We start from the raw sequence: 23,032 nt of genomic DNA, 5'->3' as shown, positions 1-23,032 counted from the left end.
GGGGGCACTGATCCAAGTCAAAGGTGACGTAAATTCAGAGAACATCCAATTCCCTCACCCCATACCCAAACATCGACATTCATTTGCAGCAGTTGGTATATTTGGCACTGCCTAGCACTAATCGTCCCTATTTCTCAGTTTCAACAATATTACAAGATGTGTGTTGAAAGTAACATTAATCAGATTGGACAACTACAATGCATTTTTATGCTGCTCTATCACTGGCACAGAAACCACAGGCCACAACTGCACTCTCGTTTCTGACTGATGACTGTTCAAACGCCGGTTCCTAAAAAGCAGCTGTCAAATTTGGAGTGGTATCACAACAATCTGCTAAACAGCTTCAACTCCCAGGTGAAACGGTCATCTTCTGATACAAAGCGGTAATTCTGGAAAGCACGCAAACCAGTCCACAATGCAGCTGAGCAACTCAGAAATAGCACATTTGATTAATTTAGTATAGAAACCTTATTACAATGCAACAAAAATCTGCAGTGCAAAGTAATATACTTTTAATGAAAATTAAGATGAAAGAAGCAAAACGTTTTACAAAAAAGCGGCCATCCATTTGGACAGGTAAGTGAGAAATACCCACTACTGTGGCGTTTACAAGGTAGCTGGAAAAACAATGGGGGGAATTTCCCGGGGGTCAGTGGGCAGGATCAGTGGCAGGTCAGGTGGGAAAGTGGTTTTTTTTGACCGCAGATCGGGACTCCACGGTCAACCCTCTGCCACGTGCCTTTACCAAAAGTCAGGTCGGTCAGCACTGAGCAGACCAGACATGCAGTGGCAGGAGAGGCAATTCAGGTCATTATGACCTTGTTAAAAGATTAACAACAATTTTGAGCTCACCTTTTGAATTTACCAGCTCGCCCACGGAGTCCATGCTGCTAGGTGATCACGACTGTTAAGCTGGGCGCGAGTTGAATGGCCATGGAATCATCTTATTACTTGGCAGCTTGAAATGTGCTATAAAAGCTCCCATCTCACCGCTGTTCACTTTCCAAGCTCAGAAGCCGTTGCTTACTGCATTTGGAAGGCAGATTGAGCTTTATGCAGGTTTGGAGTAAACTCTCTATCCAGTGTCACCTCATTGGAACACCTCTCTCACCACTGACGGATCACTTCTGTCATCTCAAGGTCACCTGCCATCTATTCCATCAGCATGGATACAGTTTATACTCTCTCACCTTGGTCCTCAGAATCTGACCACAATCAGCCGCAACACCAGCGTCACCAGGCACACCAGCAGCACCAACAACCATACCAACCTTCTCCGCAATCACCTGATGCTGCACAGGACAGAGGGCATCAGCACCCAAACACATTGCTGTCTGGGAGGCCAGGGGTGGCTTCACTATGACCACATTTACTTCACTTGACGCTGTACACCCTGGCTGCCGCATGATGCCAGGTTGGCACCACCCCACACCAACATCACAATGCCCAAGCTATTCCTTTCACAGTCATCAGCTTTGCAGGGGGGTACTGTTATGTGTCACCGTTCACTGCAACTCACTAAGCCACTTTCAAAGGTGCACACAAATCTGTTCAAGAATGGAAAGTGTTGAAAATAAAGATTTCAATGTTTGACAGCACATTAACATAAACTTCACATGAACACTGTCTAAAACACACAAGTGCTTAATGTAGATAGAGAGGGATGGGTGGAGGTGCAAGGTAAATTGGTGTAAGGATGTGCAGAAGTAGGGTAGGGAAGGCAGCGTGATAGGGATGTGATAAGTGGCACAGCAGGATGAAGTTAAGTGTGGCTTTGCAGTAACGTTTCGTGATAAACTGAGATCAATGAAAGGTTTGCGCCACTGCAGCCTGGTCCTCCTGGCGACATCCCTGTTTGTGCCCTCCTGTGCAATGTGCAACCAGGCTCAATGGAAGGGAAGAGAACCTCCCTGCGTGCTGTGGCTCCCTCCATAAGCATATGGAGGGAGTTGTGGGAGAGCCTGCACTGCACCTCTGTGTAATGCTCGTCAGTGTTTGCAGCACAAATGTCAAAGTAAATTTGCACATGGTCCCTTTAAGGAAGCCAGCTGATGACACGTCCTCAAATGGCGTCATCAGACCTGCTCCCTTCAATTGGCCAGGAAACGCGCTGGGCGGGCTTAACAAGCCCAATCAGGGGAAAGTCATGTCGGAATTTGTGATGGAGCCAGCAGAGAGGCCACGACCCGCCACCGACCTCTCCCGCCCAGGTTGGGGAAATCGTGGCCAATGACCTTGTTCTGTGCTTTGCACTGAACTCAAAATAAATACCATCCTTTTGATTTTGCACACCCCATCATTAGCAAGAATATAAATAAAAACACACAGGCCCAGAAATTCGGGTCCCCACGCATGAGTATCTGCTGGGTACTCACGCGTAGGCCCAACGAAAGTGCCGGTTTCGTGCATGCGCGGGAAACCGGAACTTCCATTCCCTTGAAAGAAGGGGCTGACAGGTGGAATGCGTGCGCTGGAGAGGCAGCGTGTGCGCATTGAACTTACGTTTTTTTTTGCCAGTTTCTCCGGGAGGGTAAGTCTCCAGCAGTTACACTTTTAAAAAGCAGGCGCAAGGCCTGCTTTTGACAAGGTATAAGTGGTGAATTAATTAAAATTGAAACATTTTTTCCACAGGTTTATTATTTTTAAATACTTTAAAGAGGGGTAAGTTTATTTTTAGCCCCGTTAGAAAATGTAATTAATTTTTTCAAAATTTTAAATTATTGTTTAACAGAGTTATTTCATGTAATTTATAGTTATTTTAAAAATGTGATTTAAAAAAAAATTTATTTGAAGTTTTAGTTATGTTTTGGGGCTTATAGTATTTATAGGTTTATGAATGAAGCATTCCCTGCTACCATTGGCTCTCCATAGCCCACGTGATCTCAGGGGACGCTTCGAATTAACTGCGCCCCTGGGATATGCAAGCACTGCGCGCCGGCAGTTGGAGGCGGCCCAGGATCAGAATCCCACGCGGGCCCACAGCACAACGGCCGGCGCGCTAGGTAAGTGCAGGTCGGAGGCTTACACCCGCGGGAAGCCTCCGACCCGAATTTCTGGGCCATAAAATCCATTCACAGCATCGTTGCAAATGCAACCATTGGTCACAAAAATACTCACACTGTACATGAACCCACTTGGATTAAATACTCTTGAAGCTTCATTAAATGGTAGGCTAGTGATGTTGGACTGGTGCTCCAGCATGCAGTGTTATGACATGGGTTCACACCCATGATTTCCACATTAGTGATCTCCCAACTTTAGCTGTGCCAGCAGGGAGGTAGGTAACCTGCCCCATCAGTGGGAAAATGTTATGTAGCTTATAAGAATTCTTTGAAGAAATAACAGAGGATAGATGTGCAATGGGTGTGGTACAGATGGATCTTCAGAAAGCTTTTAATAAAGCACTGTATAAGACATTACAACAGTATAATATAAATACAATGACATTCCTACAGTGACGATTTTGTGAATGGGGACTGCTGCTTGTCGGGTCGATGTCCCGCCTCTATCGATTTGTGGCCAACCCATGCTATTTTCCCTTGATTGACCTTGTTAAGCCCGCCCAGTGGGCTTAGCAGGCCAATCAAGGGAAAGCCGGTTGCAGAGCACATCAACACATGACGTTTCATCTGTCAAAGATTTTTGACAGATGAATTGTCATCGTTTGACAGCTCTGTGAAGCTGTCAAACAGTGACATTCTCTGCAGTTTGATGAGATCTTGCAGAAATGAGATGCTTGTTGCTTATGAGAATGCAACAGCCATCCCTCATCTGCAACAGAGGTCTGAGACTCTCCGCATACAAACCGACTGAAGCCTGCAGGAAGAAACAAAGGTAAGTACACTTTTAAAAACATTTTGCACTTACCTCAGCCACTCGCCTCTACACTCTTGCACCCATCACTTACCTTCACACCACACTTTTGCACCACCCCAACCCCCGCAGACCCCGTACTCGCCTCGCTGAGCTGGTGTGCTTTGGAGCCTTCGGGAAGCCCGCACTTGAGGGCAAAAAGGGGTTAATCCTATTTTCTAGCCGTTAACAGTCAGTTAATAGGCTTTAATCCCTTCCCGCCTCCAAGGAGACAGGACCCAGCATGGGATGGCTACCCGCCTCCTGGGAAGATGGCATGGAGGCGGGTTGGACACCTGCCCCCAAATGCTGCCATTTTCCCGGCAGTCCCGCCTCCATAGGGCTGGCAAAATCGCCCCCTACATTTCAAAAGTACTTCATTGGCTGTAAAGCACTTTGGGACATGCCGAGGTTGTGAAAGGTACTATATAAATGCAAGTTCTTTCTTTCCAAGTGACTCATTGCAAAGATAATGGCACATACAATGAAAGGGCAATGTAGTCAGAGAGACGGTTTGAGATCAGAAAGCAGGGAAGCTTCTCAGACTGGACAGATGTAGTGAGTCATGTTTCATAGTGGTCATTATGCATAATAAATAAAAGCATTGTAGAGAAATATTTTGGACTGGGAACTGAGGGAACAAGATCAAAATTTGCTGATGATGCCAAATTTTGGGGGGGGGGGGGGGGGGGCGGCGGTGGCGGGGAAAGGGTTACAAATTGTGACAAGGACTGTGAAAGTCTCCGGAAGGGCACATATAGGTTAGCAGGAAGGATGGACAGGTGGAAGATGCAATGGGTCTAAAAGGTACCGAAATATAAAATAATTCATTTTGGAAGCAAGAACAGGGAAAGGAAATGCATCTTAACTAGTAAGATTTTAAATGGACCAGAGGAGTAAAGGGACTTTGGTATGAAGATACACAGCTCATTAAATATGGCAGTGCAAGCAGATAAAACTATACAAAAAGGTGCAAATGGAATCCTTGTACAAAAGCAAGATTTTACAATTTGAACCAGTAGTAAGCTTGAAGCATATGAAAATTGAATATATACTGGAAAATAAACCTAAGTTACTGGCAATTTTAATCTCAGGAACGTCTTTCAGTCATTTCATGGTCTCATTCACATCCTATTTGATTTGTCACATTAGTTCCTTCAAAATCCATTTATACTGTATTTGTAAAGGAACAATAATAACACATACAACAAAAAGTGATTTTGTTCATACTGTCAAGATTTGACAGACTAAAACCCTCCATTACAAGGGAATCCTAGAGAAAGTCTTGCTCTGTAAGCCCAATTCCTACTCTTGGAACATTCACTTCTATTATCCTTAGAAACAGCACACCTACATAGAGCATTTAACAGATTTCAAATGTTATGACAGCTCTCCAAAAGCACTGCTGATACACTGTGCAATTGGAAGCAGTGTATGACTCACAATGTGGTTGGCGGTCTTACTAGACAAAGAGCATGTGTGGGGGGGAAACTACCCTTCGTATTAGTCACTTAAAAAGTTATTAGAAAGTTTTAAAATGCACTTTGGTTAGTTTAAGGGTATAGTTTTGGAGAATTGAAAAAGACTGGACTGAGAGTATCAGCCATTTTAGTGCAAAACTGGGGACAGAATATCCCCAACATGCAACACTTGTATTATGGTGGTATTCTATATGGTAGAATAACCGCCAGTGGTATTCTATATGGTAGAATAACCACCAGTGTCATCACATCAATTTTATTATGAATTAACATCACTTTGGTACAACTGCAGCGGTGGCCAGAGTCTGGAAATGGATCGCTTGCATGTGTCCATTGGACATTAGTCACAAAATGTCAGTGTTACAATGCCAATCGGTGATACTAGTCGTATTCTTTGTTTTCCCCATCACTGTAAACCCCACAAAACCTGATGAGTTTGTGGATATTGACAGCTGTACCTACTAATTGGTTTTCTAAGATATCTTCAACACCCAATAAACGAAAGGTGAATGGAAAGCAGTTTAAACATTTTTTTAAAAAGACAACAGCTGTCACAAAACAACATTTTCTGGCATGTACATTGCTTTAAAGGCCTACAAAAAGCAGCAAGTTAAATATTATACTAGACAACACTTTAAATTTAATACAGTACACAGTCATTGGATTTTTCTTGTACCTCATAGTTTCTGCTTTTTGCCACTCAAGATTAGTTTGGAGTTCCAGTAAAAAAATGTCTAACCAGCTAATTTAAAATAGACTGCAGTCACCGGATGAGGCGAAGACTGAGGAGGGGCCCAATTTAAGCACACATAAAAATGAGGCATGTTGAGGCAAGTTATTGTTCTACAGAGGAAGAACCAGTGCCTTGTGATTCTAAGAACACTGGAGCATCAGCACACAGCGTTCCTGAGTACAAAGCACTCAAGCCCAAATGCTTTCAGACTATAAATTGTAATAAGCTCATTTGTGCTCAGCTAATGTGGGCCTGCAAGTGGTGCGATAACACATCGCAGAGCCACAAGGATTCTCAGCAACACGTCATAGCAACAGCACATTCGGCTGAAGTGTTTAGTATGGTTATGTCTCCATGGCATCAGGCACACAAAGGGGTTGATTTTCAGTGTGCCGTGAGGCGGGCTTTTAGGCGTGCGAGCAGGGGACTAAAATCCCGAATTCGGGGGTCCCGACACCATCCCGCCCAAAACCCGCCTCCATGTAAGTTTCAAAAGAGGCGGGTACCCGCCCCGCACTGGGACCCGCCGACCAGAGGCGGGAAGGGCTTAGTGCCAATTAACTGCCTGTTAACAGGCAGTTTTTAGCCTAATCCCTATTTTGAAGGTTGTCATGTGGAATTCTCGACAGCTCCAAACCACGCCAAGTTAGAGTCGTCGGGCCGTCGGGTTGAAGGACTTGGAGGGGTCGCGATGTCGGTGTTCTGGTGAGTGATGGGTGCATGAGTGCAAAGGTAAGTGCATTTGGTGTGTCTAAAGAAGTTTAAATTACCTGTACTTACCTTTACAGCCTTCCTTCCTCTAAGTTTCGGGAGTCCATCATTCAGCCGGCACAGAAAGCAGAATGGACGCGAGCTGTCAAAAGTGACAACCTTCAGCTTTCAGTGCCGGTGAGATTTCTAACTGAATCTGCGTAGAAGGACACAGGTTAGAAGTAAGACTGTCAGTGTTTGACAGCTTCAAACAGCTGTGAAACACTGATATTTCATCTGTCAACACATCTTGACAGATGAAATTTCAGTCTGTGACGTCACCTGTTGCCGGGTGGCCCTTAATTGGCCTGCTGAGCCCGCTGGGCGGGCTCAACAAGGTCAATCAAGTGAAAATCGTGTGGATTGGCTGCATCTCGATGGAGGCGGGACTACAACCCGAAAGTTGTAGTCCCGCCTCCTTCCCGACTTCTGAATGAAAACCCAGCCCAAAATAAATTTCTTTTGGGAAGTAAGGAGTCGCACATTACTGCATTTCACTTCTCTCAAATGCCTTTTTGCTGCTCGTTTCTCTAAACTCAGTTCTGGTCTACATCACTGCATGGTGCTGGATATTGGTCTACTTCATAAAAGTGGGCAACTATAGTAAACAAAAATGTGAACATTTTATAAGGACCTTTCACTGAACAGTAGTACAAAAAATGAGGTCCTAGGCCGATGAAAAATTTTAACTTGTGGACCTTACTAGATATAATCCTCTGGTTGCACGGACGGGAAGCAGAAAGAACACGGAACAGCTTCAAAACGCATGAGCAGCTCAATATCATTTTTTTTTTTAAGGCAGAAAAGCAAGTCTAAATTTCTAGATATATTTTACACAGTAGGTACCAGAAGAGAGTATGGGGGCGATTTTGCCAGCCCTGGGGAGGCAGGACTGCCGGGAAAATGGCAGAATTTGGGGGCGGGTGGCAAACCCGCCCCCATGCCATCTTCCCAGGAGGCGGGTTGCCGTCCCGCGCCAGGTCCCATCTCCTTGGAGGCGGGAAGGGATTAAAGCCTATTAGCTGCCTGTTAACAGGTAGTTAACAGGCAGAAAATAGGATTATCTCCTTTTTGCCCTCTTAAGTGCAGGTTTCCCCGATGGCCCCAAAACCCGACAACTCAGCGAGGCGAGTACTGGGTCTGCGGAGGTCGGGGGGGGGGGGTGCAAAAGTGTGGTGTGAAGGTAAGTGATGGGTGCAAGAGTGTAGAGGTGAGTATCTGAGGTAAGTGCAAAGTGTTTTTAAAAGTGTACTTACTTTTGTTTCTTCCTGCAGGCTTCAGTCAGTTTCTATGCAGAGAATCTCGCACCTCCGTGTTGCAGATGAGAGATGTCCGTTGCATTCTCAGATGCAACAAACATCTCAATTCTGTAAAAGAAGGTTGATGAGGTCTTGTATGCAAGACCTCATCAAACTGCAGAGATTGTCAGTGTTTGACAGCTTCACAGAGCTGTCAAATGATGACAATTCATCTGTCAAAAATTTGACAGATGACACGTCATACGTTGATGTGCTCTGCAACCGGCTTTCCCTTAATTGGCCTGCTAAGCCCGCTTGGCAGGCTTAACAAGGTCAATCAAGGGAAAATAGCGTGGGTTGGCTACAATTCGATGGAGGCGGGACTGAAACCAAATAAGCAGCAGTCCCGCCTTCAACGCACCTCCATTCACAAAATCGCCCCCTAAGTGACCAGCTTAAGCAGCTTTTCTTTCCATCAGAGCTCAACTAACTGTCTGATTCTAAGAGCAGGTCAAAAAATAGTAGCATATTTTACAGAAACATTTATCTTTCACCAAGGTAACCACAACCAGTAAAACCCTTATCCATTCCTTTGTTACCTCGAGACTCGACTATTCCGACGCTCTCCTGGCCAGCCTCCCATCTTCCACCCTCCATAAACTTGAACTTATCCAAAACTCTGCTGCCTGTATCTTACCTTGCACCAAGACCTGTTGACCCATCACCCCTGTGATCGCTGACTTACATTGGCTCCCAGTCTGGCAATGCCTCGATTTAAAAAGTCTCATCCTTATTTTCAAAATCCCTCCATGGCCTTGCCTCTCCCTATCTCTGTAACCTCTTCCAGCCCTACAACCCTCCGAGGTGTCTGCGCCCCTCCAATTCTGGCCTCATGCGCATCCCCAATTTTAATCGCTCCACCATTGGCAGCAGTGCCTTCAGCTGCCTAGGCCCTAAGCTCTGGAATGAACTCCCTAAACCTCTCTGGCTCTCTCTCCTCTTTTAAGGCACTCCTTAAAACCTACCTCTTTGACCAAGCTTTTGGTCACATGCCCTAATCGCTCCTTATGTGGCTCGGTGTCAAAACAATTTTGAGAACGCTCCTGTGAAGTACCTGGGGACGTTTTACTACACTAAAGGCGCTATATAAATGCATGTTGTTGTAAAATAGATCTTCTTGAAGACTAAAAGGGTTTAAGTTTGTGAACTCTAAATTTTAATAGGACCCACACACTGCTCAAATGCTTCCACAGAAAGGTTAATCTTAAAAATGCAATTATTCTAATTATAGTGCAAGTCTTTATGTAAGCCAAGTACTGGAGAAAGAAAAAACATCTCGCTACTCCTACTGTGTCGCTTTTTGTGCTATTCAGTGAAATTGCACATATATCAGCATATACTGCTACGAGCCAAGACTAAGGGATTTTACAATTTGAGAAAATATGTATTCAAGGCATTCATTAAAATTTAATATATTGAGTTCTCAATGATTTGAATAGTCCAAAGCAGCTAACAGGAATCAAACAGCTGCTGCAACCATATTAACCATAATTTACAGCTCTATTCTGGATTTTTAAAACTCACTGGGGGAGAAATTGGGTGAGTAGCGCCACCTGTTAGCGCCTAAAGAGGCAGTCAGTGGCTGTAGCGCCACTGGCTGCGTCTCCCGCGATATTCAGTAGGGGCGCTAATGGTGGCGTTAGACATTTGCGCTGCGCCGCCACCGATGACGTCATTGGTGTGCGCAGCGCCCATTCGTGCCCCGTTCGCGATATTTGGTAGCGAACGGCGCAACCCACGCCCGGTTCACGGGGCCTTACTGTGCCGGCAGCGGCGCAAGTTAAGGTGGAGATGCGGGGCGGCCGCTTTTTCGGCGGCCCCCTGCCAGCACCTCAGTCCCCGGCCTCCTAACCCCCCCCTCCCCCGTGGCATTGCCGGCTGTTTCCCGAGAGCCCGGCACTTCTCCTTGGTGCCGGGCTCATTTGCCGGCACTCGCGAGCGGGGATTGCGCTGTTGCAGGCACCTCCCCCTTAACAGTGGGAGGAAGGCCTGCAGTACCGCAGTGTGCCGTGCCGCAGCGTGTGGTGCTGCGGCACGTTGCGCTGCGATAATCAGTTTCAGCGCCCCAAGAGGGACGCGGAGCGCCTCGAGCCTCGCCCCGTCTCCCTCGAGCAGCACTGAAACTGAATTTCTGGTGATCGGTATCACTCCGATCGCTGCGCTAAATCCTGCGCTCAGGCGACTTTTGCGCCACTTTGGCGCCCCAACCCAATTTCTAGGCCATTATCTTCATCGATATAGCACAGATATTTATTCAGGAGCAATCATCACTTTATATATGGGCTATATATAATTTCTCCATAAGAGATTGCCATCAGCATTCAGTATGAAAACTGGTAGAGAGAACCAGGCTCCCATCATTCCTACTCTAGCATAAAGCCACATAAGAAACTGTGTCCCTCCAGTGATTCAACTGGTCAATTAATCAGTGTTTTATTAGTAAACTATACAGGCCAGGGAGGTCGCAGCTTCTGTCCCTTGAGTTAACTAATCGCAGCTGGAGCATCACTGGCAGCACTACAATTGGCCACAGCTTCCATAGGCTAGGGAGGGGGAAATAAATCAGCCAGGGTTTCTGCTTGATTGTTATCCAGGGGGTCTTTGCTGGAACAAGTTACTGATACTAAAAGATGCAGATACAATATATGTAATACTATTTATCTATCACTTTAGAAAATATGTTCAAGATGCAAATAATGGTTTAATTTTCCCTGGAGATTGAGTTCTGCTTCCCAGTAAATAATCATATTGGTGGCTGCAACTGCTTTGGGAGAAAGTAAATTGAGAAAATATATTCACAAGTGCATACAAGGTTAATGGGCCGTAATTTGTGACCCCTTACGGGTGCGTACGAGGTGTGCACGCACCCGTAAGGGCCGCGCAAGTTCTGGGTTTAGGCATGCGACGCGCATGCGTGAAAACACGGAACTTGTGAACGATCAAGAATTCTCTTGACAGATGATCCGCATCCCCCGGGAGAAAGGCCTCCGCGGGCGAAGAGTTGCCCTATTTGCCCAACTTCTGCCCAGCGAATGCCCTTGAAATTCTTACACCTGGTATAAACAGGAGCAAGGCCTGCTTTTACCAGCGTAAGAGTTTTAAAAAATAGAAAAATAAAATGTTATCACTCATTTATACATTAAAAACTGTCCAATAAAAGGTAAGTTTATATTTAGCCCCGATAAAATATAAATTTCTCAAAAAATTAAATGTTTAAATATTTAATTAAATGGCATTTTAATTAATTTAAAATATATAATTTTTAAAAATTACACAAACACATGAAATAAATTTTAAATGATCCCCATTCATACTTATGGGGATTCCGTATGTATGGAACTCCCATAAGTATGAATGGGGATTCCCCTTCTTTCATTGGTTGGGCTGGCCCACGTGATCCCAGGGGCGCTTGCGAACCTCCTGCACCCCGGGATACGTGGGCCTCTACCCGCGGGTACCACTGGTCTAACCCAGGGGTTCTACGAACCTCCCGGACCACCAGGTAAATTCGTAGATTTTTTGTAGGTCGGAGGCATCCGCCCGCTCGTGGGAAGCCTCCGACCGCAAATTTTGGGCCAATTTATCAATATAGATGTTCACCCACCCAAATCACCACACAACTGTATTTTTCCAAGATAGTAGGTGGTCTGACTACAATGTATTTTTTCTGTTCAAAAAGAGTCCAAGCTTTAACCCAATATTCAAAAACAAAGCAACTGCAATTATTCAATGCCAAGTTCCCATTTCTTAGTCTTCAGGGAAACTTTTAATTTAATTTTTTTTTGGTAAATTCTTGTTTGTCAAATGGCCAACATCAGCATTAAATGAATAAACAGTTTTTCACTGTAAACACCCAGTTTTGACATCGAGCACTCCCAGGTCAGGTGTAGCAGAGTCAGATACACAACAAAACTAATCCCAAAAATCTACTTTAGCTTGAATCTCAGGTGAGCATCCACTACTACATCAATGCACCATTTCCATTTACCACCAGCAGCCATTCTTATGGCCTTGCTGAGCAAGACTGGCAATTTAGTGCCAAATTACAGAAGATTTGTACTGTGTACCCGTGCTCACTAGGAACTGGGTTGAACCTAACTTCACAAGGCTCCTTGGAGTTGTTTTTCCATCCCATTCAGGTTCCAAAGAGGAAAAGATCAGTGGTCTAACCCAGGGGTTCTCAACCTTTTTGCTTCTGAGGTCCCGCTCCAGTGTTATAAAAATTCCACGAATCCCCTGTCACGCAAGTCAAGTATTTTTTCTGTATAAAAATTCCCTCAGCGCCGCTCCCACTCACCAGGTTGCTGCTGCTATCCCGGCACTCCAGAAAATACAGGTCCCCCATGTCCATCTCACACCTTCTTTTCCTCTACAATAGTCCCAATCACCTGATCCCCAGTTTTCCTCTTTCCCCTGCAACCCCCAACTCCCTCACCAACTGTTCCCGGCACATCAGCCAGTCCAAGTTCTCTGCTTGATTGTCAAACAGCCTTTTGCCCCGCCCCCATCTCCAATATTTTTAGAACTAATAAACAAAAGTATACAATGAAAGTGAAAAAACACAATTAAAAAAAAAAAAATTTTTAAGGCCCGGATGATTTTTCTCCCAAATTGCTGGCAGCAGTGTCCAGATTAATGTTTTATTCTGGGTGTGAACAAGCAGGTCTGCTTGTGATGCCCTCCTTGGTAGAGCAAGACTGCCAACACTCGAGGTATAGGCGCGCAGGTGAAGAATGAATGAGTTAGGCACCAAAGCACAGCCAGCACCCTTGTAACTATACTACAGTGAGAGTCAACACTTTGAAGACAGCGGGAGAGAAAATGGGGGGGGGGGGGGGGAAGAAATTAGACAGTGCAGAATATTTAAATGAGTTTGCAAACTGTTTCAGTTTTGCTGGTAACGAGTGTCAATCCTAATAATTTCCTAATGTTGACACATTCCGCTCTTCTTCCTCCAGGAAGACAGCGACTCACTGTTCCTCCCCAGCAGCTTCTTTCCTCCTTGCAGCTGCCGCGTATTTCCTTGCCCCTTCATTTGATTGACGATCCCGACCGCGCAAATAACAAAAAAAAATTCTGAATGGGTTACAGTTGTCACTGGTGATGTATGGCAGTGAGAGGATTGAGAGAGCAAGGGGTGAAATTAGAAGAGCAACTGCCCCAATTAGCCCGGGGGAGGGGAACAACAACAACCCATGCAGCGCGGCGTTAGGACAAGTGTGATGGGGTGATGTAATATACAACAGGACCTGGCAAGAGAAGAGCGGAGGACAGAAAGCTCGAGCCGGGGGGGGGGGGGAATCTGCGCTCTCCGTCTCTCTCCCTTCTCAGCGAGCGGGGTCCTGGGCTCAGCAGCAGCAGCAGCTGCCGTCATCGCGCAGACGTTCGGGAAGGAGGAAACAGAGGTCCGAGTCGGGGCCGGAGCCACCAGTTTGCTCAGCTCAATCCCACCTTTATGCGACGGTGTATTTTTCTTAATTTAATTTTTTTTTTTTTTTTTTAATATGTTTCTTTTTTTATAATCCCAGGAGTTATTTATGGTGGACCTCTTGAAATCTTCTCGCGGACCCCCAGTTGAGAACCCCTGGTCTAAGCTACTAGGCTACTCAGCCTCCCAAAAAGAAGGAAATTTAAAATAATTTCCCCCAAGAGAATTTTTCTGAAACATTGCCAAAAGGAGTTCAAATAACTGATCATGTGAAGAACCACCAGGGGCAAGTCCATACCTGCATCTCTTTTTCTCCATATTTCTTTGGGTTCCTGCTCCCATGGCTCTTTCTTCTAAGTTTCTTCAGCTCTGCATGGCACTTTTCCAGTGACTCCAGCCTGGCTTTATGTTCGGCTTGATACTTCTTCAATGTTGCCTAAAGGGAAAAATGTAAATAAAAATAACTTAACAAAACTGGCAATGGTGGCAATATTACTTTAGCAACAGGAAGGAGGCTTGCCTTTGTGGTGGGATAATAAAGTAGAAGGAACATGGAGTAAAAGGCAAGATTTCATTTTTTTTTTTTTTTTTATATAAAAGTCAGTCAGTACGCAATTATGGTATTGATTTCAAACTGCTTTTTAAAAATTCATTCATGGGATGTGGGCGTCGCTGGCACGGCCAGCATTTATTGCCCATCCCAATGCTCAATTTTAGTTCAATTCATCTTCTAATGGTTCCTGATAAACCTCATAATATATAGCTGACAGATCAGTGTATCAGTTCACACCCACCAGTAAAATATATGTGTGAGAACCTGTCCTGGCGTTCTAAAACAGACAAAATATGATAAGGCTTTGGTTTGCCAATAAAAGTAGCCACATCTTGTTCTATTATCCATTATGCAGTAAGGTTTGAATCCAACAGCTAACGATAGGAGACTTGAAGGAACAATCCTAAGAGGCTCCTGTGAAACACCTTGGAGCATTTTATTACGTTAAAGGTGCTATATAAATGCAAGTTGCTGTTGTTGGTGTTGAGGCCACCCGGTCCAAGTAATGAGAATTGTATTTCTGGCAGTGGATATTAAAAACATGCCAGACACACCAAAAAATAAACTACTGGAAGTGAACTAATTCCTCAAGGCACATAAGCTGTGTAATGTAGAGTTATGAAGATTTTGACTGGCAGCATGAGGAAGTGTTGGAGCTAGCAGCAAACAAAGACTGTCACAAACCGTCTAGAAATTTGACTGCATTTATTGAAATGGAATTGCCTCTGTAACTTGACACTAATGTATAATGTCCACCATGACATCTTATTGTTTGCATTCATCACTCAAGATTAGTAAATTAGTATTGTTAATAGTTATACCTAATTTCAAAAGCAGGTTTACTCAGCTCACAAACTTAAATTTCTCTGAATCAATGGTCCGCTTCTGATGTCAGTAATTCAGACAAACAGAATACAAGTTTAAAAAGGTTGATAAGTCAAGAAAATGCAAAACACACACAAAACTTAATGGGTCTTCGAACTCAAATGTGTGCCTCTGTTGAGGTACGAATGCCCGACTTTGTCCCTGTGACACATTAACCCAAACATTTTAATTGATAAAGTGAATCACATGCTAGCTTACCAGCAAAATAATACAGAAAAAGCTGCAATGACTGGATTGGATGAAATAATATCACGTCAGCAACTGTGACCTGTGCAAAATTTAATTACAATGTATAAAGCCCATCATTCCAGAATGGCACTGCAACAATTCACACTGCAGCAGCTAACAGTATGTCTGTAGCACCTGCTGTGGCAGGAAACTTTTCCCAAAAGCCAATATGGCAGATCTGAACCAGAATTTTCAGGAGAAGATAGTCCAGGCACCAAGGCAGCTTGAAAAAACTTCCCAAACCACCACTCTTTCCTTATAAATGACAGGTGGATAAGGAACATTTTCAAAGCTGTAATTCAACCCGAGTTCATAACACTATTAGATTACAATCTTGTAATCAGTTCATGCCATCTTTTTATTTTGCATTTGAAAACATTCCTTTTTTTTTTGCTGTAGTATTACATGATAAAAAGTGAACTGAAAGATTAATATGAGCTTATTAATCAAATGGTGTGACAGCACAGAATTCAGCCTGAAACTTACACTTAAGTACTTGGCATCTAACTCAACCTTCTGCTCCAGTTGCGCAAGCAGCTCACCGTGGAACACTTTCAACTGAAACAGCAAGAAAACGTCAGCTGTACGACTTACAACATTCAATTTTAATAATGTCAAGAGCACAAGAATCCCCCTGAACACCCACACACAGATACTCGCACACACCCACGCTGAGGAGACACTGATTGGATCTTGGATCCTCAGGTTAATCATGTGCAAGTGATTGCCACACACACACACACACACACACACACTTATTAAATATCTCAGAGAAAAATGCTATACAGCGGCTAAATGTCAAACATATTTCTCTCAACAGGCAAATAGGATTTGAACGCAGATGTGCGTGTCCAATCTGGCAAAAGTATATTCATTTTTAGCTATTTCAGCTAAAAAAGTATCCCCTTCACAAGAAAAAAATAGAACAGAATTTAATCACTTGACAGCAACCATCGCTCATCAGGTACAAGCTCTCGTGAATCAAACCGCACACTCACACTACCTTAAAAGGAATACTCACCATTTCTTCAAGCTGTATCTGGATTTGCCTGTGGACCTCTGCCATCTGGAACAAGACATCCCCTGCAAAATAACAAACTGGAGCTAAAATAAACTATTTTTGCCATTTTAGAACTGACGAGTGCAGCATCCACACAACATAGGAGCATAATGATTAAGGCAGTAGGGGTCCAAAAAAGGTGCCAATGCTGAACAAAAGTCTAACCAAGAACCTACAATTTAAACTATGCTCTCAGAGCTTTTGTGGTTTTTTTTAAAACAGTTTTTTCACTTACATTTTCTATTCTCCCTCCCAAGTAACTAGGACTGCTATCCTTGGTCAGGAGGTTACTGGCACACAGTCTGCAGGCATCCCCATAGATATCATCTAATTGGCTCACTCAGAAGCAAGAGTTTTGCATTTGGAAAGCTGACTAATGTTGCAAATCTAAACCTGCAATTTAGACTGTTCAGACATGCTCAAAACTAATCCCGAGCCATTCTTGCCCCTCCATTTACTGAAGCTGCATTATACCCTCACTCAGAATACATGTCCCTAAACTGGAATATTAAGCTCACCCCAATCAAGATATGATATACCATATGTGTAACATCTTGGGGAGGGGATAGAAGTGAAAAATCACTGCCTTTATTACAGCACTTGTAACAACCATATGGAATGGAACTCAACACTGAAAAGGCAGACCAGAAGCTTTTTAAAAAATATATAAATATGCAACATGTGAAAATTTATTTAAAATTATGTACAAGAGAGTCCAATTTTGGTGACTTCATTTTAAAATGTTATAGAAGTGCTGCTCCAAAGGGCTTTGCCCAAGTACAGTAGTCTGATCCTCAACATACTGGGCAACATAGGGACATGAAAGTGATGAAATAAGACACACCTTTAGGATCCTATCCAGAACATCATCAAAGCTGGTCAGTACAAGTGTGGAAGTAACTACTATGCAGCACCTAGAGAGCTTAGAAATCTATTCAAGACTAGTAACACAGATACTATTATGGTAGTTTATTGTGTGTGACGTAGTAGTTTAGTTCCTTTAGATTGTTATATTTCAGAGTGTAAGAAAGCACATGTTGCAATTTGGTTACGTTTTTTCCAACTACAACAGCAGATTCTCTAACAATGCTTTCACATTAGACGAGTGCGATTTACAACTGACAGGCAGTTCCCCCTCAGTTAACAACACTTCCTGAAACAAACAAACTGATGTCCACACAGCCGACAGTAACACAGACCAACATTTTGTCATCAGAATAATCTCTTCCTTCTGTGGCCTGCTAAACACACTGAACCAGTTCAGTGCATCACCATGCTGGTGTCATGCCACAAAGCAGCACAGAATGTGTGTGCAGGAATATATGGGACAAGCTCAGCATCAAAAATAAGCAATACCAATTTTAAGCCTTTAAGTTGAAAAGAAAATGCAACTCCACTGTCAATACATTTGGCAAACATAATTATTTATAGTAAATTGCTTTACATTGTAATAGAAGTGTACTCTTGACGTCATCAAATCAAAGACCTTTTACGAGAGCACCTCTAGGCTCCCATGTGCAGGCAAGAAATTGTGAAAATGCCTCAAACCCTTCCAGCTTCACAAACAGGACCTGGAATCTAGTCTGCTCACAAACCCATGCATCAGAATGGAGGCCAGAGCCTCCAAAACAACCTCAATAAACTCCCAAAGAAAGCCAACAGAGGCCCAGGAACACCTCGCAGTAGTCCGTGCCACACTGGAAAAACCCACAGGACCCATCAGCCCTTTGCCCATTGCGATACTTTCCCAGTTGCGTTCACTGTGGGTGGATTCCAACTGGCATAAGAAAGGTATCATCAGACTAGGTCAGTTCCTCAACAGGGGATAGCTGGTGTAGAAATTCCTTCTCCCCAAACATGACCAGTATCATTATATGGTAACTTCACTCTTCAACCGACCCCATAGTTAACAAATCAGAAAACCAGATGGAGACCTAGAAATGAAACTTGGGTCACCAGATAGAAAAGGATTGGAGACAGATATGAAAGCAAGCCGTCACAACTACCACCTGTAGCAGAATACAAGAGGATCAGTTTAAGATAATGTATTGAGTGCACTGCACAGATAGTTCAAAAATTCCACCTTCTCTGGAGGATAAACCACTGAAGGAGTTGAGGTCAGAAATGCAGACTGCAACACATTTTCTGGTCAGATGTCTGGACAGGACTCCGGAAGGCCACAGAGAACATGATGGGACTCAATTCCTGCAGGCTGAGCCTGTTCCTATTGGACCTATCCTCTACCAATTCTTAAGCTGATGTCACTACTATCCCACAAGATGATGTATTCTTCCTCCCCACAACAAACATGTGGGTGAAATACTTGTGGAACATATACCAGTCAGCATGGGAACGTATGGAGCCTCTCTGGAAGCTCCAAGCAATCCGGAGCCTTTTCCTGGAATCCTACTTTGCCCAGATCTCCCCACCCACACTGTACCACAAGAAAGAAATAATGGGTCAACTTGGAAAGCATGCAAGTTGTTGTTGTATGGCTTGGAGACAACCGGGGAAGAGGAAAGAAATAATGTGGGGCTCATTATATTGCAAAAAAAAACACACAACATAAAAAGATACTTATATGCCTAGAAAGCACTGTAGCTGATTCAGTTACAAAATCTAATGATCATTTCTATGTCTGCTTGTGCCTGATGCAATCCAAAACAACAGCCAGTTCAAATTAGACCAGTCTTGGGTGGTTGGAGTTTTCATAGCAGGTACAATAGTTAGGTAAACATCTACAAAATGTATCACTAACTTTTGAAGAGTTTCTGATACGTTTACCCACAGTAGAAAACCTCATTCCATTAACAAGGTTACCACATTTCTCTCAATATAATGCACCTTCTTGCCATGCAATAACAAAGATTATTTTTCAAGTTGGCAGTTGTACAGCACTGGAAACATTCGTCAACCATGGAGAACATCACAGTTAAGCCCAATTCTGCTCACGGCGCACCTTTGTTGTTGATAGATGAAGCAGGTATAAATAGAAAGCCTGTTTGTAGCCGTTTCCAAAACTCCCCTCGGTTTCTATGCAAAGTTGGCCACTCCCAAACGATGTCAAAATATCCTCGCACAAACAAAGTTGTTATTCATATAGTGTCCTCAAACAAATACACGTCTATATTTAGCACTGCCCTCTTAAGGCAAAGACCAATGAAATTTCAAAGTGTATGTTGTAATAAACCGTGAACAAGTAAGGACACATCAGAGTAGATTTTTAAGCTACAATGGTTGCTGTAGGCTGTGATGTGTAGACAGGTAGGTCTGGGTCTTCACCTTACTCCTGGCTGCCATTTGCACTTGGGCTTCTCTCCGATTTTATCTGGGTCACTGCCATAACTAAGCAGAGGTGTCAATGAAGAAAAGGAAAAGGAAGGGGGGTAGGAAATCTGTGTTTCCCCTGGGGTCACACTTCACCTACAATTAGGATTAGGATCTGAGTGGCTCCTTGGGATGGAAGTTAGAGTTTCGTTGATGGGCTAAAATGGGGCTTTAAAAAAATATATATATATAGATAGATGTACATTTGACACATTTTTATCTTGGCTTACCCAGTGGTGCTAAAGACTTATTTAGTTCAACTTATTTTGTCCCTCATCATCCACTGGTCAGTCACTGAAAAGGCAGCTGGGTGATCTGCTGACAGCTCCAGGATTTTGTTTGATTTGCTCTTCATTGGGCACTGGGCCGTGCATTACAACAAAGCTGGCCAGCTGGCCGACGTTCATACCAACACTAGAAACTAAGGCTGTGATTCAAACCAAGGTCTCCCAGGCTGAAGCAAAATACATTTATGCATATTTTCCTTAAACCAGAGCTGAAATTAAGCTATGAACAACAACTCTGGCATTTTATTTCATACAATATAAATTACATTACATAACATAAAACTGGGAAGAACATTCCACATAGGAAAATAGGTAAGATTTGATCTTAAGTGGCATTGATTAAATGAAGAGTACTGCAGCTGCAAAGCACGCAGAACCAGAAAGGCTTGGCATGTTTTTTCCATTAGCTCCTTTGTGACTTGCAAATCAAAAGTATTTGCAAATTTTAATATTCCTATCCGTTTTTTAAAATAAATTAAATTGTCCTATTTTGCTATGGACACATCCTGAAAACAGTATAAAAGCCAGAACAGTTTAACTTTACTTCAGTAATTACATACTATATATATATATATATATTTAAAAGAGTTCTATTAAAATCCCTGTTTGTATGTTCTTATTTGCAACTCTAAAAATAGCACTACATAATGTTATCACTGAGCACTGACATCACATGCCCAGTAGAGAACTGCAGGTGCAAAAGGAGTCACATTCGCAGTGCGAGAGGTGCCTTAGTGGTTCCAATAAGCACACACTACCTGAAACACATAGCTGCGGTGATGCAAGAGATTGCAGAAACTCAGACTTTCAACCCGTACTGTCGGAATTTGTAATTCATTCTGGGTTTATGAAGTGTGAAGGGAAGAGCGAAACACAGAAGTGAAAGGGAAAGAATGGCAGAAACAGAAATGAGAGATGCTCTTTTGCAATCTCTTATTTGACTGCTGAGCTACCCCAGACTAGACTGAGCATTGTATAGTTAGCAGATTGGAAGGGTCCTGCCCTGGGAGTGTGTGCTAGTCTGATGTAGCAGAGCCTGGTCTCCAATCGCCTTGGATCCCCTTGCCATTGGACCAAGACCTTGCGCTGTCAAGCCCGTGTGGTAGCTGGTGTGCAACGGCCACCTCACGTTAAAAGAACTCACGCACAGGCATCTTCCACCCTTTAAAATGAAGTTCGGGACCTGGAACGCCAGGACTCATGGACAACCCCAACAGCGACAGACCGGAACGCCCTACTGCTACAGAGACTGTACGTCCCGCATTGGACTCATCAGTCACCCGAGAACTCATTTTTAGTGTGGAAGCAAGTCATCCTCGGTTCCGAGGGACTGCCTAAGAGAGAGAGAGAGACTGTCGGAATCAGTACTATGCTGAGGTAACATGCATTAGGCTTCACAAAAACATGCTTTGAATAAAATAAAGACCAGAGTTTGTAGTACTGGAGAAGTTTTGAAAGCACAACCTGTGGGCACTGTGTCACAACGCTTTACAAGAAAACTGCTTTGTTCCCATCCACTCCAGTGTCCAAACTGCTGACAAACATTTTTATCCAGTAATGCTCAGCAAAATGTTATATCAGAAGGTGCTGGCACAAATTAAACAGCTTAAGTGAATTTCAGTGTTGTGCTGCAGGTGGTGAAGATCAATTACTCCACATCAATACCAGCCCATACTTTGCTGAATAAACTGGAACTTTCTACCATTAAAACAACAAATTCTGAGACCATGCTTGAAAGTTCTGCAGATAGAAATAACAAGTTGAACTTCATTAAAAAAAAAAGTTAGCCACAAAACTGCATTTGCACAGGTTAAAAGTCAGACTGTCCTTTTGGGTGCCGAAGACATTACACCACAGAACCATTTTTGTTTCCTTTTTTGAAGAGATATATTTTCAAAGAAAGGCCTTGAAAGTAGGGAGACACACTCCCAACCTTGTGTCCTCCGCTGGTTAAGCAAGGAATGTGAAATTGCAGGATGTGTTTTTAGTAGTTCCTATGGCTGACGAGGCTCCAATTTGTTTTCAATAGATACTAATAGTGGGTGAGCAGGGGAAAGCAGAGTTCACACATTGAGGTGTTGTATGTGATCATTCCTCCTAACACTGCTGTAGAGAACAGCAATTTTGCCAACTTGGTGCACTAGATGCAGCATTGTGGCCTCCGTATTGCTGGAGCACCACGATCCCACGAAAACACCAAGAAAGTGTTCCTCAGTCGGAACTGAAGTGCAAGTTATGTACCTACTCTGAATCGGCATTAAAAAAAGGGTTCAATAAAGAGTACACAACAGTAATCAAGCTTTGAACTGCATTGTGTGCATGAATGGTTAAAACCAAATTCAAATCAATTTGCAAATAAACAGTGATGTGCAAGCACAGTTCTAATTCTGGAATGTCTGCTTGCTGCACATTGCACTTTGACTTAGAGTATTGTATCAATGCACAGTGTAAAGGAAGATATATTTAATAATGTATGTCCTCTATATCTCCAGGCACAGCTTCAGAGAGAATTTTTTTCAAGACCACATTGCTCCCAATTCAACGCCTTATTTGTCTTAAATCACACCTGATTCTGCAAAGGATGAATTCAGCTGCAATATTATTACCCCATTTGGTTCTTTCACCTGGAATCTCAAATCTCACTTTCTCAAAAGGGTGCAAAATAAACCAACATGAAAATATTAAAATAATTCAATATTCTAGCAACCTGAAGGGAATTACTTTCCCCTAAAAAATACTGCTGTTACTCTCTTGGCCATTTTGGTGAATGGCATCTTAAGTCTCTATTTAGCATCTACACATTATTTCTTCACTAAGCTTGTTTTGACAGTTCTTGCAGTAGCTTCTGCTGGCTGGAATTCCCAATGAAAATCAGTACAGTATACTGCTGACATCACGCCACCTATATCCGGCAAATTGCAAAGCTCCACGTCTCATTCATTTCAACAACGGAATCATTACCTTATAAAGGCAGCTTATTGTTGATAGTTGTGCTTCTTCTGCTTAAGAGTAGTGTATAGACTACATATACTTTATAAAATCACACCCCACCCCAAAAAAAGAATCGGGGGATATCCTTCCCTTGTTGAGATTATTGTCATTTGTTCTGTTAAAGATGCAAAACATACTGTTCCTGCCTGCACATAACAT

The 23,032-nt window shown here is 43.3% G+C and overlaps 1 protein-coding gene across 8 annotated transcripts in view; it reads right to left on the bottom strand.

Annotated features, from left to right (window-relative positions):
* LOC147102900 (BAR/IMD domain-containing adapter protein 2-like) overlaps window positions 1–23,032 on the bottom strand; it is a 101,503-nt gene that overhangs the window by 29,254 nt on the left and 49,217 nt on the right. For all 8 annotated transcript variants that reach the window (XM_085963812.1, XM_085963811.1, XM_085963815.1 and 5 more), the window contains 3 exons: window positions 16,230–16,291; window positions 15,695–15,766; window positions 13,841–13,978 (listed from right to left, as the gene is read on the bottom strand). In XM_085963812.1, the coding sequence (XP_085819938.1) occupies window positions 13,841–13,978; window positions 15,695–15,766; window positions 16,230–16,291 (272 nt within the window). The remainder of the gene's footprint in view (window positions 1–13,840; window positions 13,979–15,694; window positions 15,767–16,229; window positions 16,292–23,032) is intronic.

The sequence above is a fragment of the Somniosus microcephalus genome, chromosome 21, assembly GCF_052327205.1.
Source record: "Somniosus microcephalus isolate GS21.2 chromosome 21, FLI_Smic_1.0, whole genome shotgun sequence".
In the NCBI taxonomy this organism is placed as follows: Eukaryota; Metazoa; Chordata; class Chondrichthyes; order Squaliformes; family Somniosidae; genus Somniosus; species Somniosus microcephalus.
This window is presented reverse-complemented; position numbering and strand designations above follow the sequence as displayed.